Source organism: Poecilia mexicana, unplaced genomic scaffold (assembly GCF_051168715.1).
Source record: "Poecilia mexicana isolate PSO_F unplaced genomic scaffold, ASM5116871v1 scaffold_5, whole genome shotgun sequence".
In the NCBI taxonomy this organism is placed as follows: domain Eukaryota; kingdom Metazoa; phylum Chordata; class Actinopteri; order Cyprinodontiformes; family Poeciliidae; genus Poecilia; species Poecilia mexicana.
The window spans coordinates 30,248,713-30,264,805 of NW_028263374.1; the positions used below are offsets into that span (position 1 = coordinate 30,248,713).

At 42.2% G+C, this 16,093-nt stretch overlaps 2 protein-coding genes across 3 annotated transcripts in view; one reads left to right on the plus strand and one right to left on the minus strand.

Annotated features, from left to right (window-relative positions):
- The window catches only part of pcbp4 (poly(rC) binding protein 4), an 84,638-nt gene that overhangs the window by 6,112 nt on the left and 62,433 nt on the right, over positions 1 to 16,093 (minus strand). For both annotated transcript variants that reach the window (XM_088005878.1, XM_088005877.1), the window contains exons 9-14: positions 13,122 to 13,196; positions 10,834 to 10,905; positions 7,524 to 7,565; positions 7,373 to 7,448; positions 5,688 to 5,743; positions 2,113 to 2,282 (exon numbers count right to left, since the gene is read on the minus strand). In XM_088005878.1, coding sequence (XP_087862004.1) covers positions 2,113 to 2,282; positions 5,688 to 5,743; positions 7,373 to 7,448; positions 7,524 to 7,565; positions 10,834 to 10,905; positions 13,122 to 13,196 — 491 coding nt within the window. The remainder of the gene's footprint in view (positions 1 to 2,112; positions 2,283 to 5,687; positions 5,744 to 7,372; positions 7,449 to 7,523; positions 7,566 to 10,833; positions 10,906 to 13,121; positions 13,197 to 16,093) is intronic.
- LOC106922862 (E3 ubiquitin-protein ligase TRIM35-like) lies at positions 2,527 to 3,874 on the plus strand. The gene has a single exon (XM_088005953.1). The coding sequence runs from the start codon at positions 2,738 to 2,740 to the stop codon at positions 3,872 to 3,874; it is 1,137 nt and encodes a 378-aa protein (XP_087862079.1). The 5' UTR covers positions 2,527 to 2,737.

Consider the following 16,093-nt stretch of genomic DNA (forward strand, 5'->3'; position numbering starts at 1 on the left):
TTCACCAGGGGAAGGAAAGAACAAAGTCTAGTAAAAATGATGAGCTGATAATAAATCAGACTTTGTGATCAGAGAGAATCCTCCAGACATTTCTGCTGCTGTGGCGCCGCTCGGGCCGACCGGACCTACAGGCAGCTGGACCAACGTTTCTGAACAACTAAAGGTTCAGCTAAAAGTTGTTTCTGTTGAATATTTCAGTTAAAATGAGACAAATGCTGACAAACCTGTGAGCCGGTTTTATCATCGCTGCAGCTGCATGAGGATCGATCCTGAAATATCCGACTGCAGAGAAAGATGAGAGTCTGATCTGACAGATCCTCTGCAGCCCTGTGCTTTGAGCTCAGCCCTTTCTGTTTGTGTTTCTCTGGACATGATGCAGGAAACACAGCCGCTCCAAAGTATTCAGCCTCTTTGGACTTTTCAACCTTTTGCTGCTTCAAATATAAAGATCTAAAATTTTTAATATTTTGTGAAGAATCGACAACAAGTGGGAGACGATCAAGAGGTGGAACGAAATTTATTGGATATTTTAAACTTTTTTAACAAATAAAAAACTGCAAAGTGGGGCCTGTAATATGATTGGCCCCTTTACTTTCAGTGCAGCAAACTCAGTCCAGACGTTCAGTTTGGTTTCCTGAATGACTGCCTGTGTAATCAGGTCCTGTATAAATGCACCTGCTCTGTGATTGGCTCAGGCCTGTTTAAAGTGCAGAGCATCATGGAGACCAAGGATCACAGCAGGCAGGTCCCAGATGCTGTTATGGAGAATTTAAAGCTGGATTTGGATTCAAACAGATTTCCCAACCTTTAAGCATCTGAAGGAGCTCTGAGCATCAGACCAAATCTACCAGACCCGGCCGTCCCTCTAAACCTTCATCTGGACCAAGGAGAAGACTGATCAGAGATGCAGCCAACAGGGCCACTCTGGATGAGCTGCAGATATCTGCAGCTCAGGTGGGACAGTCTGTCCATAGGACAACAATCAGTGGTACACAAATCTGGCCTCTATGGGAGAGTGGCAAGAAGAAGAAAGCCATAAAAAGTCTGGTTTAAAGCCACAAGCCGCCTGGGAGACACAAGGAGGAGCTCTGGTCGGAGGGAACTTTCTGGCCACAACGCAAAACGATAAGTTTGGTGTAAAAGCAACACACCTCATCATCCTGAACACACCATCCCCACTATCAAACATGGTGGTGGCAGCATCATGGTTTGGGCTGCTTTTCTTCTGCAGCGTCAGAGGAGATGGATGGAGCCGAATACAGAACCATCCTGAAGAAAACCTGCTAAACACTGGGACGGAGATTTATCACCCGACAAGACAAAGATCCCAAACATAAAGCAAAACCTACAATGGAACGGATCACAAATAAACATATCCAGGTGTTAGAATGGCCTAGTCAAAGTCCAGGCCTGAATCCAATGGAGAATCTGTGGAAAGAGCTGAAAGCTGCTGTTCACTCTCCATCCAACCTCACTGAACGGGCAAAACTGGTGGAGACAAAACCAAAGGACTGGCAGCTGTAATCACACCACAAGGTGGCGCTACAGAGTGTTAATGTAAGGGGCCCAATGATATTGCACGCCCCACTTTGCAGTTTTTGTTAAAAAAAAGTTTAAAATATCCAATAAATTTTGTTCCACCTCATGATTGTGTCCCACTTGTTGTTGATTCTTCACAAAATAATAAAAATGTAGATCTTTATGTTCAAAGCCTGAAAAGTTCAGAGCCTTGATTCGGCCCCCAGGGAGAATCAAAGGGGCCGAATACTTCTGCAGAACACATTTCTGTCCGGTTCCCCTCCAGCCCTGGAGGAAACCGTCTGACAGTTCTCAGTTCCTGAATGAAAACCTCAGTTCAGTTTATTACTGAAAACTAACAACCGACCGTCTGAGGAGCCTCAGCCGGACTGACTCCTCCAAACGGTTCTGTTCGGTTTGGATCCTGCAGCAGTAATCAAACAAACTGTTGAAAGAAACTAACCAAACATTTCGTCCAACATTTCCCACTTTATCCCTGAAGCTTGTTGCTGATTTGTCCACTTGCTGGTTTGAAGTCTTCAAACTGGACCTGAACTGGTTTTCTGAGAGGATTCCCAGTCTGCTGGTTCTTACCATGAGGTGATTAAATACTGAGCCAGGTTGATGGCGATCGGCGTGCCGGTGATGGTCACATGGCGGTCGCTGCTGCTGTCGATCTGACTGCCGATCTTGATCTGAGCCCCAGACACCTGCCGGATCTCGTTTATTTTGGTTCCCTGGCGACCGATGATTGATCCAATCAGCTGTGAGGAAGAGGAGACGAAGAAGACGAAGATTAGAGGAAAGCTGGAGGTGAAACGTTCACAGAAACATTCTGGGATTGGTGGATTTCATTCACAGCACTTCAGGTTTTGTTCTGGTGTTCTGCTCCTCAGTGGAAAGTGAAACAGCAGGTCTAATAGGTTTAAGCTCCGCCCACTAACCGACACACCTGAACCAATCAGGAATCAGTTTCTCATCATTGGTTCCTGCAGAGAGTCGATCAGATCCACCTTCAGACCAAACTAGCAGCTTCCTCTGAGTGAGTCCAGCTGCAGGAGGGAAAAGTGGAAACCTCCAGCTCTGCTGCTTCAAGCTGCTCACACTGAAGGTGAGTTGGACCAAAACACTCAGAGTCACTTTGAGGGAAGTTAGTAGAGGAGGGAGGGAGCCGAGACTGACTGGACCTTCTGTGTTTTCAGCTTCACTCAGAGACAAAATGGCTTCCAGATCAGAGGAGGATCTCTGCTGTCCGGTCTGTCAGGACGTCTTTACGGATCCGGTTGTTCTGTCATGTAGTCACAGCTTCTGTAGGGAGTGTCTGAAGAACTGGTGGAGAGAGAAACCAGCAACAGAGTGTCCAGTTTGTAAGACCATATCATTCACCAAAGATCCTCCTCGTAATCTGGCTCTGAAGAACCTGTGTGAATCATTCCTACAGCAGAGAGACCAGAGAATCCCAACGGATCTCTGCTCTCTGCACTCTGAGAAACTCAAACTCTTCTGTCTGGACCATCAGCAGCCAGTTTGTCTCGTCTGCAGAGATTCAGAAAAACACTCCAAGCACAGATTCAGGCCCATCGATGAAGCTGCTCAGCAACACAGAGAGAAACTGAAAACATCTCTGGAGCCTTTAAAGAGGAAACTGGAGATGAAGAAGGAAGTTAAAGAGGAGTTTGATCAGACAGCAGAACACATGAAGGTCCAGGCCCGACACACAGAGAGGCAGATTGTTGAGCAGTTCAAGAAGCTTCATCAGTTTCTGGCAGAGGAAGAGGAGGCCAGGCTGGCTGCACTGAGGGAGGAAGAGGAGCAGAAGAGAGGGATGATGAAGGAGAAGATGGAGGCTCTGAGCAGAGAGATAGCAGCTCTTTCAGACACAGTCAGAGCCACAGAGGAGGAGCTGAGAGCTGCAGACGTCTCATTCCTGCACAACTACAAGGCTGCAGTGGAAAGAGTCCAGCGCTGCCCCCTGCTGGAGGATCCACAGCTGCCCTCAGGAGCTCTGATAGACCAGGCCAAACATCTGGGCAACCTGGCCTTCAACATCTGGAGCAACATGAAGGGCATGGTGACCTACACTCCTCTGGTTCTGGACCCAAACACTGCTGGGTCAAAGGTCATCCTGTCTGAAGATTTGACCAGTTTGACTTTAGGAGACGAACAGCAGCTTCCTGATAATCCAGAGAGGTTTGGTTACTCGTGGTCTGTCCTGAGCTCTGAGGGTTTTAACTCAGGGAACCACAGCTGGGATGTTGATGTTGGAGACAGTGAAGGCTGGATGTTTGGTCTGTTGGCTGAGTCTGTCCAGAGGAAGGGAGACAGAGTCTGTATGTTTGGGTTTAGGTTTATATGAAGGTAAAAACTCAGCAGAGGATCAGAGTGAATCTGGACTGGAACAAAGGAAAGCTGACATTGCTTCATTTTATTGGTTTTATTCTTATTTGTTCAGTTTTAGTTTAACTTTAGTCACTTCAGTAGTTTTAGTTTTCAGCTTGGTGAGTTTGTTGATCAAAGTATTTACTTGTAAACTTTAATTATTTTTGTTAATAAATTTGTATGTTTTATAGAGAAGTTGTTTTTATTCCTTTCATGTTTTGCTGTTTGAAAAACACCAAAGCTGATTTATTTGTTCATCTATTATTTTAAAACCTATTTTAAAATCTGAGTATCTTCAGGCAGATCCTCATAAACAATAACTGAAATATTTGGCTGTTATTTTCCTGATAATCAGATGTTATTCCGACTTAATTTAATTGTGTTAATAATTGCCTTTTGCATTTATGAATAGTTATTAGTGGCCAAACCAGACCGTTAGCTGGACAACATATCAACAGGATCACATAGACATTTAAATCTAGATCAACCAGATTCAGTCTGATGCACCAATCCCTCCTCCTGAGGAAGCAGAAGGAAAGTCTCCACCAGGACTGTTTTCATGTACAATTACTTTTAAAAAAAAACTGAAATGTTTTCTTTCTGGGATTATTTTCAAAATAACAAATCTAAACTTTGATAAGCAAGTTGTCAAAACAAATTATTTTAATCCCATTTTGAGCTGGATGGTGAAAACAGATTTTCCTGCCAAAGTGATTTTGCTGAAGGACAAAACCTCCTTTACATCCTGATAAAAGGAACTGCTGTGACGCTGTCTGGTATTTTTGTCGGGTTTAATAGAAACATTTAAAAAACACAGGAAACAGTTTCTGTCTCCTGAAACCAAAGCAGTTCCCCCAACAGCGCCCCCTGTTGGCGTTAAACAGAACCAGACTTCGGATGAACCGGCTTCGGACAGAACAGGGAAACGGAGCGGAGGCTTCAGCCGGGCTGCCGGTTCTCCTCTGAGGTTTGGATGAAATCATCCTGAAGCAGACGGGGCAGAGGACGGCTGCGGCTATTTTTGGCGACTCCCTGCTGCCCCTGTAATTTAGGAAGGTTTAGTGAAGGAGAAAGAGGCGGAGGGCTGCTGTTAAAGCGCTAACTGGGAGCTACAGGATGTCATTAAGCTGCTCTGCTCGGCCTGCTCACTGACTCACAAACAAACCTATCACACACTTTCATGCACAGGAGCTTAAAGCTCTCTGCTCGTTGGACATGTTTCACTGCAGGAAACGATCCTTTAAAGGTGGAGATTATCCCTTCAGAGGGAAAATGCTGTGGAAGAATGACCTCTGGAACATCCAGGCTTATGCACATCTGCAGGAACGAATGCTAGCAGTCCGTACGCAGATTAGCTGCCCTCCTCTGGAGTTTTAACTCAGGCGGATAATAAAAGAGACAAATATGAGAGAGATGATCATTTAAAATCACGTTTAAAACGGAGCGGAGCATTCTGGTCTGAGATTTACCTCCACATCACTTCAGGTTTCAAAGTTATGTCAGCGTCTGAAGATGAGGCTCAGAAATGTTCAGATTAGCTGAAGTTAGTAATAAAATGACAGATTTCTGTTGTTCTGCAACTGGATTTACAAAATACAAAACGGAGGAATTTGTTTGTGGTTATTTTGTTGTTCAGACAGAAATAATCTGTTTATTTAGTGAATCATAAAACTGACCAATTATTTGGCACTAAATACAACAATAGGAGGAGGAAGAGGAGGAAGAGGAAGAGGAAGAGGAAGAGGAGGAGGAGGAGGACAGAGCCCACCGGAGCCGGACGTTTTACTCACATCGTTCGGAATGAGGAGCTCCTGAGACGTGGTTTGGGAATTTGCTTCCACCGCTCCTGGGAAACAGAAAGAGACGGATCAGAGAGAAGCATCCGGAACAGCAGAGGTTCTGGAGTCAAGGCAGGAAAACCCAGAACTCCTCCTGAATCCAACATGGCGGCTCCGTGGGCCGTGTTCAGAACCGCTGATCTGCAGGATGCAGCAGGGCTGTAACCATAGCAACTGCCTCCGGATCAGTTGAAACATAAAAACCTGATTTAAGTTTGGGAATCTGCTCTGAACGACGTCCCAGAAGCGGCGCTGCACGTTCTGCTGAAACATGACCAGACGGAGGCAGAGGTTTGTTTCTGGAAATAGAAAATAAAAGCAGTTGTGTTTGCTCTCTTCTCCTGTCTGCTGTCTCTCTCATCATGTTTTGACTTCTTCCATCTTTCTCCATTCTGTTTCCGTCTCTCTTTTCCAAAGGTTTCACATCCCTTGGTGTGAGTCTGAGCTGTTCTTTATCTGCAGCAGAACATCATCACAGATCCGCGTCTTTCATCATTTATTCAAACACCTCAGTGCTTCAGAAGCAGCTGAGCATCTGCATGGATTTATGAATCGTCTGTTTGTTCCGTCACACGTTTGATTTCCAGCTCGGTTCCCCAGAAGCAGCGTGAATCCTCCATGAAGTGGACGGAAACCCGAAGCCATCGGCTGACATGAGAGAGGAGCTCGACAGTCAGACCGTCGGCCCAGCTGGAGGCTTCTGATCAAAGCTCTCACTCACAGATTAGTATTCAGAGCATTCAGAGATTACACAACAGTGAAATTATTCTCCCGCAGAAAGCATGAGAGGAACAGGAAGGAGTGAGATGAACTCTGGGTGTTTTCCACCTGATAGTCCAGTGGACTCGCTTAGACTGGAACCAGAACTCCATCATCTGCTCCTCCTCCAGCTGCTGTGGCTCTGAGTCCAACCAACCTGTTCCCCTCCTGGCCTGTGGGGGCGCTGCACCAAGAACCACTGAAGGAAACGACACAAAAACCTCTGAAGACTCTGAGAGCAACTTCCTTCTTCACCAAATAGAAACAAGATGGAGGCGTCAGATTTTAGCGGTTGGAGGATTTCTCTTTAGGCTAAAGACCAGGAGCCATTTCTGCTGCTAGCGCTAGGCTAACATGTTAGCTTTGGTTGGATTTACCCAGAATGCCCTGTGCTGTAGTCTACTTCCTGCTGGTGGAGCGGTCTCCGGTCCGCTTGGTGTTCACATCCAAACCCAGACCGAGGTTTGGAGGACCAGAGTTAGCTTAGCATTCACACCTCACTAACTGAACCGGACTTTCAAGACAAGCGGACTGGAGTCGGATTAAAGCAAACTGAACATGGCTGGTGAGAAATTATTAATTAGTCAAACAGAGAAAAAAGAAAGAGTAAAATGTTCCTTAATCCTAAATAAAACCCGGATTGTTCTAAAATGTTTTGGGGATTTTCAGTGCGGATTTCGAACTCCATCAAATTTTCACCTGTTCATGTTATTCTGCTGTCAGTTTTTCACCACTTTTCTGTTTCCCCCATAAGGAATGTTAGCTTTAGCGCCACCTGTTGACAGTTTCAACTCATAAACACAAGACTTTGATGGAAAAGAAGCGGTGGTTGCATAACAGCATCAAATGTCAGCAGACAGAGCTGTTCCTGTACGTACCGGGCAGGACGGTGGCCGCCTGGCTGATGGACGCCAGGCCCTGCTGCTGCATGGACAGCTGCTGCAGCTTCACCAACTGACGGACAAACGGAGAGGAGAAGCCGTGAGACGACGGAGCTGAGCGGGAATCGCTCCCAGAAACGGGGTTTACCTCTGAATGTGGAATGCCGTAGTGGCTCTGAACCGCGTACGTCTGAAACAGAAGGAACAGAAAGCAGAGGTAATCAGTTTGACCTCTACAGAGAGACTCTGTCCTCTACAGAGACGGGACATGTCCACTTTTCCAGGAACAGAAACCCAGATTACAGCAGAGGAAGTAGCTGAGCTGGTTTTACTGGAACCAGTAAAGAAGCAGCTCTGAAACCAGTGAGGCACATGAAGCACTGGAGGAAAGACCACAAAAAGTTCCTGTGTTTAGTTCTGCTTAGTGCCCCCTACTGGCAACACTTTATACACAGTGTAATGGATTTCTTGTATGGAGGACAGAGTCTGTCAAAATGATCAATAACTATAGAAATAAATCCAATTGCTTGATAACAAAACAAAATATACTTTCCCAACTCTTTACACAGAGTGATAAGTTATTTGCTTATCATTTTCAATTATATTAATGCAACACTGTCAATGTTATTTATCTTCCCATTTTATTTCCAAACTTCTTGTTTTATTAATTTCCTTTTTTCATATTCTGTATTTACTTCTTGTCTTTAAGAGAATGGCCTCCTTAACGTCTGTGACCACAAGCAGGAAGCAAAGCCTGCATAGTCAACCAGTGTTGACCAATAGAAGAGAAGCTGACTGAAGCCCCGCCCACTAAGCCTTCCTACTGCCCTTTTTTAAACTTTACTTCTTCCAAAGAGTCACAAGAAAAAATAAAGTAGAAAATGAGGAAAAATTAAATAAATAAATCAGTAAATAAAAAAAAAACAGGAGGAGAAAATGCAAATAGGAAATTTAAAAAAGTGAGAGCTAATAAAAAAATAACCAACAGAACATGAAAACACGAGAAAAAAATACCGACACAAAAAAGGAAACTAATGAATAAAATATAAACTTGGGAATATGGTTAATAAATTATAAATGGGAAAAAATGAGTTAAGAAAATTTTTTCTATTTCCTAAATTTTTTTGGTTGCAATATTTGGTACATTAATTACTTAATCAAACCACATATTTCTACATTTCACACACTGCCAATTTTGACAGGAGCAGTCCTCCATAATTTTTCTTTTTTTTTTTCGTTTTTATAAAAAATTATTTTCCTTCCAATATTTTTTACTCAAAGTTTTAGTCACAGTATAGTTTTCACACCAGAGCTGAAAAATGCAGAACGATGCGAATAAAACCCAGAAGAATCCAGAACCGGTTCAGAAACATTTCAGAACATTTCTGCTGCAGTTTCCTCCTCCACCGGCGCCGACCGTCACCTTCCTGTTGCTGAGCCGCAATTAGCTCCAGTTACTGTTGTTTTCACTGACAACCGGCCTCACACACACACACACACACACACACACACACACACACACACACACACACAACCACACGCACGCACGCACACACAACCACACACACGCACACACAACCACACACACGCACACACACACAACCACACACACGCACACACAACCACACACACACACACACACACACAACCACACGCACGCACGCACACACAACCACACACACGCACACACAACCACGCACACGCACGCACACCCAACCACACACACGCACGCACACACAACCACACACACGCACGCACACACAACCACACACACGCACACACACACACAACCACACGCACGCACACACAACCACACACACGCACACACACACAACCACACACACGCACACACACACACACACACACACACACACAACCACACACACACACACAACCACACACAACCACACACACACGCTGTGTGGCTAAATGCGGCTGCTGCTTTCAGAGCTGTCAGAGTAATCTGTCCACCTGTCCTCTCCCTGTCCGGTACCGGACCGTTCTGAGTAACTGGACCTTCAGTTTGTCTCTGACATCAGGAACGGATCAGAACTCCGGATCCGGTTCTGACAGAAAGCTGATTCTGATGGAGTGACCTCATCAAGTGGGTCTGGTTCCCTCCTGCGGGGGGCGCTGCAGCGCCGCGTTTCGGACCTTCCATTCAATAAAGTTGTGAGTGGGAGGATGAACTGGATCAGAACCAATCTGAGGGAAAAAAGGCGTTACTTCAGAAACCTGAACTGGGTTCTGCTTCTGAGCTCAGGTGAGATCAGAACTGCAGCTGATCCACAACCAGTTGGTTCTGGTTCTGATCCGGACCGGCAGAGTGGTTCTGAGGCCACTAATAATCAGAAAAAGAAACATGTGGCCGGTTCGTCATGAATTAATAATTACTGAAAAATGAAATTTATGTCTCTGGTTCTGATCCGAGCCCGTCTGGAGCAGCAGAACCAGGAGCTGCTGGAGTCTTAACAGAGATGATTCTGTTCTCCAGCTCTTCATAAATCATCATTCATATTTCACCAGCTGATCTGACTCCAGGTACCGTTTTGGAGCGCGCTCAGATCGAACACAGCCTGCTCTCACATAAACAGCCGTTTCAAAGATGGCCGACGAAGAGCGAGAGAGGAGGAGGAGGAGGAGGAGGAGGAGGAAGGTGTGCATCTTTAATGAACGGCTGCAGCAGAAAAGCTTCAGATCGGTTCTGACAAACGCTGCCAGGAGGAAGATGAGATCTGAACCTCGGACCGAACACCTGACGGTTCGATTCTGCAGAACTTCAAGACAAAATACAGAAAAATAAATTCAAGTTCCAGATGGAAATAACTAACCTAATGTTTATTTTTAGCTTTTTTTTATTCTATTTTTTTTAACACTAATCGCATAAAAAATTGGTAGATTCTGCAGATTTTTGTCTTATTTAATGACTTAAGCCTTTTTAATAAAAATAACATGAATACATTGAAAGATGCAAATGAGTAAATAATTCAGCTCCTTTTCTAAATAAGAAATGTTCTGTCTCCTGGTTCTGGTTCTGCTGGAGGTTTCTTCTTGTTAAAGGGACGTTTTTCCTCCCCACTGTCGCCACATGCATCCTCATTATGAGGGCAAATTAACGACTATCTGCTGGGTTTCCTGACATGAAACCTTTTAAACTCAACTTGACTGTAATAATTTATAGCTAGAATGGATGGAACTGAGTTTGGATCTGTCTGAATGAGGCGACATTAACTGGACACCATAAACTGAATAAATTCAAATTAAACAGGGTTTAATAGACATTACCGTTTCATTTAAAACAGTTTAATTCACATATAAATGTGACTAAACATCATCAGAAAAGCAGAAACATCTATTTTATGGTTTATTAGGAGCATTTAACCAACCAGAAAAGACAGGCTGATCCTGAGTCAGAACGCAGTCGTGTTCGGGTCAAAGGTCGGCCGCTGATGACTCACCTGCTGCAGGTCCAGTCCGCCCTGAGCCATGGAGAACAGCGGGTGAGATCCAAAGTCCGAGGCCTCAAACACCTGGAACCGGGACAGAGCAGAACCAGCGCTGCAGTCAGAGGTGCTGAAGCTGACCCGAGTTCTGCAGCAGCTTCACGCTTCTGCCGACCCATCAGAACCGGGACCGGGTCAAAGAAGTTCTACAGAACTTCAGAAACTTTCAGCTTCACATGAGACTTTCTCTGAGACGCTCAGGCGGTCCAAAGTCAAGACATTCATGTTTCAGAACCGGACAAGAAGTTGGATTAAAAATCTCCTCAGCAGCGATGAGGAAAATGCAAAATAAATAAAATCTCATCAACATTCATCCTCAGACATTCATTCTGAAAATGATTCATTTTGTTTCTAACTTTAGAAAGAAACACTGAAAAACTTTTAAATGTTTTGATAAATTTACCACTGAATCAATAAAATAATGCAGTGAAAACAGAAAGGCAACATGATTACTAATAAATGGATATTTAGGTTAAATATTAACTAATTCCATTTTATTTTTATTTCATTTGCTCAATAATAAATATGAATAGTTTATGTAACAACTAAAAAATCATGAATGAAAAGGAGCAGCAGATATGTGCCCTCACATGAAAACAAAATGAGCTTTTCAACAATTTAAACATATTTCTACGGAGCCCCAGAAGGGCCATGGAGGATTTTCTTTTCTTTTGCGTTCAATCGCGATAACGTACCGATGAATGCAGCATAACTGGAAGCCTTCCTTTCCTAATTTCTTTTAAATGCAAAAATAATTTAGACATCAATATTATTCCATAGACATGTTTAATTGAAATGCAACTTTTCATTGTTGCTCCTCTGATTTTATTTTCCAAAAAAAGCTGTAAAAGATTTTTATGGACTTTGTACATAAATTTTAAAATGAAGTTCAGTAAATCATCAAATATCATTTCCTTTAATTTCATTATTTAGTCTCTCTTTGGGGTTAATAAAGTTGTTTTGAATTAAATTTGTTGTGTTTAGTTGGTTCTGATTTTACTTCTGATGCTCAGAATCAGAACCTCTTTTGGACCCGGTTCTCCTCTGGTTTCCTCCAGCAGGAGAACCGGGTCAGACCCAGAACCCGGCAGGTTTGATCTGGAACAAACGGCTCTGAGGTCCAAACAAAGCGTGGTCCAGTCCAGCGGACCGGACCGGAACAGACGGGTCCCAGTTGGGAAAGCCGCCCGGGTCTCGGGCCGACCCACTGATGTCCTGCAGGTCCCCCCAACCGGACCGGCTTAATGGACCGCCAGGGAGAACCGGACCAGTTCTGCTGAAAACCTTCTGAAGCTCAGAGAACATCTCACTTTTTATTCTCTTTGATATTCAAATTGATTTCCTGTAATGTTTCAGTCTGTAACGTTTATAAAAATGTTGTTACGTTTTTATTAAAACCGTCTCCATGGAAACAGTAAAATATGAGATAATCTGTGAAAAGATCAATGGAGGAGATTGATTTTTTCACAGATTATGTGTCGCAAATGAAACTGTTTCCACATGGAGACGGTTTCAATAAAATCGTAAAAACAGAATTATTATAAATGTTGCAGACTGAGGCTTTAATGAAGAAGCAGAGTTTCTTCTTGTTAATGTTAATAATTAAATGTTGTTTATTTAATGTTATATTTAATGATGCTGAAGATGATTTTCTGTTTTACTGACTCCATCCTATATTCAGAATATAATGGTTCCCTGTTTTCTACAGACGTCAACAGAAAGATGCAGATCATTTATTTTTCTCCATTTGTGGATTATCTGCCGCTGGTATCAACTTTGACTTTTCTTCTGTTGGATTTTTACATCTAAAGTTGTAAAATTGTTTAGATCAATAATCAATCAGCATTAATTATGAACTGGATCTGACTGGATGTTATTATAATCACCAGAAATGAATCTGATGTGATAATATGAATGACTGTATTGGAATAAATTTCACTGGTTGCAGCTGAATTTGAACCAAACTGGATTCTAAATATTTAGAGTTGATTTAAAGAGTCATGGATCAGAACCGGACCTGAGATCTTTCAAACCAGAGGAAAAAAAAACTAAATGAAATGCAAATCACCAGTCAAAATGTTCCGATTTTACACCTGAAGAAATAAACCAATAAATAAACTAAAAACGTGGTGAAGTATTTAATAATTTAATGTTTTCAGCAGATTCCTGAATTCATCTGAAAGTTGACTGAACATTTTTTGATCCAGAAGCAGAAACAGAAAAAGCCTCGTTTTCGTCCTCACCTGGTTTCCTGCCAGCAGCACCGCTCCTGGACTTGGACTAGGCCGGTATGGAATGGTTGCTCCTTTCGGTGGAGACTGCAGAGGGAAACAAACAGATGAGCAGAAACTTTATTAAACATATGGAAACATCCAGACACCAGTTTCTATTTATACTTCAGTATTAAAGCAGGAAGTGTTTGTTTCTGCAGATTCTGCTACATGTGACCCAGTTTTGGTTAAAAAGCACCAGAAGCTCCTCCTGCTCCGTGTTTCTGTCTGCTTTGTTTGGCTCAGATCCATTTCTTTCCTTTCTGGCCTGAAGCTGAGGATCTGGATCTGAAGCAGAACCGGAGCTGCAGCTCAGCACCTGTGGCTCAAATAAAACCTCTCTGCTGGTTTTACCCACATCATCACTTCCAACGCCGACACAACGCGATTCTCTCCAAAACAATCAAAGACTTGATTCAGCTGATTAAACTTTGTTTTCTCTGTCTGATGAACATCTGAGAAACATCTGGCAGCTGCAGACGTTCCTTGCTGCAAAGCGTCATAATAACCGATCACAAAGCGACTGACTGACTGAATCAAGACGAACTTTGACCCTGAAGGTTCAGCAGCTCACTGAGTTCTGGAGCTGAAACTCTGTCAGCCGATCAGGGCCAGAAAACGAGTCGACAGATCTAACGCACTCCACACCGAAGCAGTGCAGGTGAGAATGATAAAGATTTAAGACTTGACTGTTTTTTATTAATTGGCATGAAAATGTTTCAGGTTGTAGCAGATCTGGAAGTGGAAGATGTATGGAAAGCCAGAAGGGACAAAAGTCAAGCAGTTTTTAATACCTAGCAAAGCAATAATCAATACCTAATGAGCCACCAAACACGAAATAAAATGCTTAACCAGTGGAAGGAGTTCAACGTTTTATATTTTGTTACTTTGAGAGAATACATTCAGCTCAAACAAGCAACACAAGAGAAACTTTCAGCTTTAGGCTTCAGGGTTTCTGTCCATCGGCTTCCTGTTAGAATCCTTCTCACATTAAATCCCAAAATAATCAATTATGGGATTTTGATCCCATAATTGATTATGGGATCAATCAATCCCATAAAAATCCATCTGATTGGTTCTAATTAAACTGAGTTAAATTACAGTTAATTACTGGCTGGGCGGCAGAACTGTTGCTGGACTGCAGGAAGCTCAGATTTACTCATATTTCCATCTATGAATCAGAACAAACTTAGCATTTAACGTGTCAGAGCCGGACCTGAACCAGCCTAAAAAGCAGGATTTATGGCACTGCTAGAGCTCCTTAATTTGAGCAGTTGTTGGAACATTCAGCAGATAAAGGAGCTTCATATGCAGAAGACAGCAAAGTATTTTAATACTTCATTTAAAGCAGCTCTTCATCGGTTCTCCTCTTTTTCCTGGCACTGACAGTTTGTGTTGAGTTTTAGTAAACGTTCAGACTGAGCTGAGGGTTTTAAATGTCGCTCCTGTTTAGTTTCTGTGGAACTGCAGAGTCTAAAACAAACGTCTTGGTATCGATCGGTGATTCTGTTCACGTCGTCAATGAGCAAAGACTTCCTGCTGGCAGCTTGAGCCAACAAACCACATCCAGACGACCGACAGGTCTGGAGATTCACCAGCTTCAGGAGGACAAAATCAAGACTTCATGTCATTTAAAACACCTTAACTGTAAACACTTTGATTCAGAGTCAATAAGATGTGATGAGTTTGTGAAGGAAATATCATTAAAACATGACATGGGATATTAATAGAAATAGAGATTTCTTTATTTTCCTGCAACACCAACAAAGTGATAGGAAATCACACAAAAATGAAATATAAAATACATAAAATCATAATAAAGACTAAAATATTGTACAGTAAGGGAAACATCTCAACGTCAATACTGTTATTAAAGATAGCACACAGCTGAATGGGTTGAAATAAAAAAAGAACATCTAATGACCTGCAGGTTCCAATTCTGCAGATTTATATACTAAACTATGCATTTTAATAACAATTTTCTATTTTTCTGTCAGAAAGCAGACAGTCATCGGCTAAAATAAACAAGAAGAGGCAGAACTTAGTTTCCTCAGATCTGCAATAAACTCCTTTAAATCTGAGCAAAGATTCACTGCAGATGATCCAAAACAGCCAAAAATCATCTTGTCTTCATCTGCTCACATTTTGTCATTTCAACATTTTTCCTCTTTATGTGACAATTTCTCCTGTTTTTATCCTTTTATCTGATTCTTTTTGATGTTTTGGCTGTAAAAATAATCCTGTCCTGTTTTTGTCCTCTGCAGATTTTCTGACAATCTGAAGGCAGATTAATCATTTTCAACTTCTTCCAAACTGAGGAACGTTGTTTCTAATGATGAACATTTTAGTTCCTGCTGGTTTTTGGCATCATGACTCGACTCCAAATCCAGTTTAAAAACCAGTTTTACTGCTTTTAAAATCTCAGAATTATGTTAAAACGTATTTCAGTCAGAAATACAAGAATAAATGAATAATAATTAAACAAAATTTAATTTCAGTTTATTCAGAATCAACTGAAGGAGAAACCAGAAAATAATCAATTTTATTTTTGCTGTCTTTAGACCAGAGAACAAAAATCATAATTGAAGCTGATTTCTATGGAAGCATTTAACTGCCAGAACTCAGACATGAACTCATGAGAAGAATCTTTTTAGAACAAGAAACTTTTACATTACAAGATGCAAAACCCATTAAAATGAAGAAGTTTCTTGTTATAATGAGATCCTTGATAAAAGGCACGACTAGCTTTTTAAAACTTTTCATCTGTTCTGTTTCCTGTTTCTTCCAGATGATATTCAATTGTTGATGATTTACTTCTACAACCTTTATTATTTATAAGAGAAAATGTTTTGGTTTTAATGAGATATAAATCTCATTACAATGAGTTTTCAAAATTTTGTTAAAATCAGAAATGTTTTGTGTTGAGTTCTGCTCCTGAATTTAAT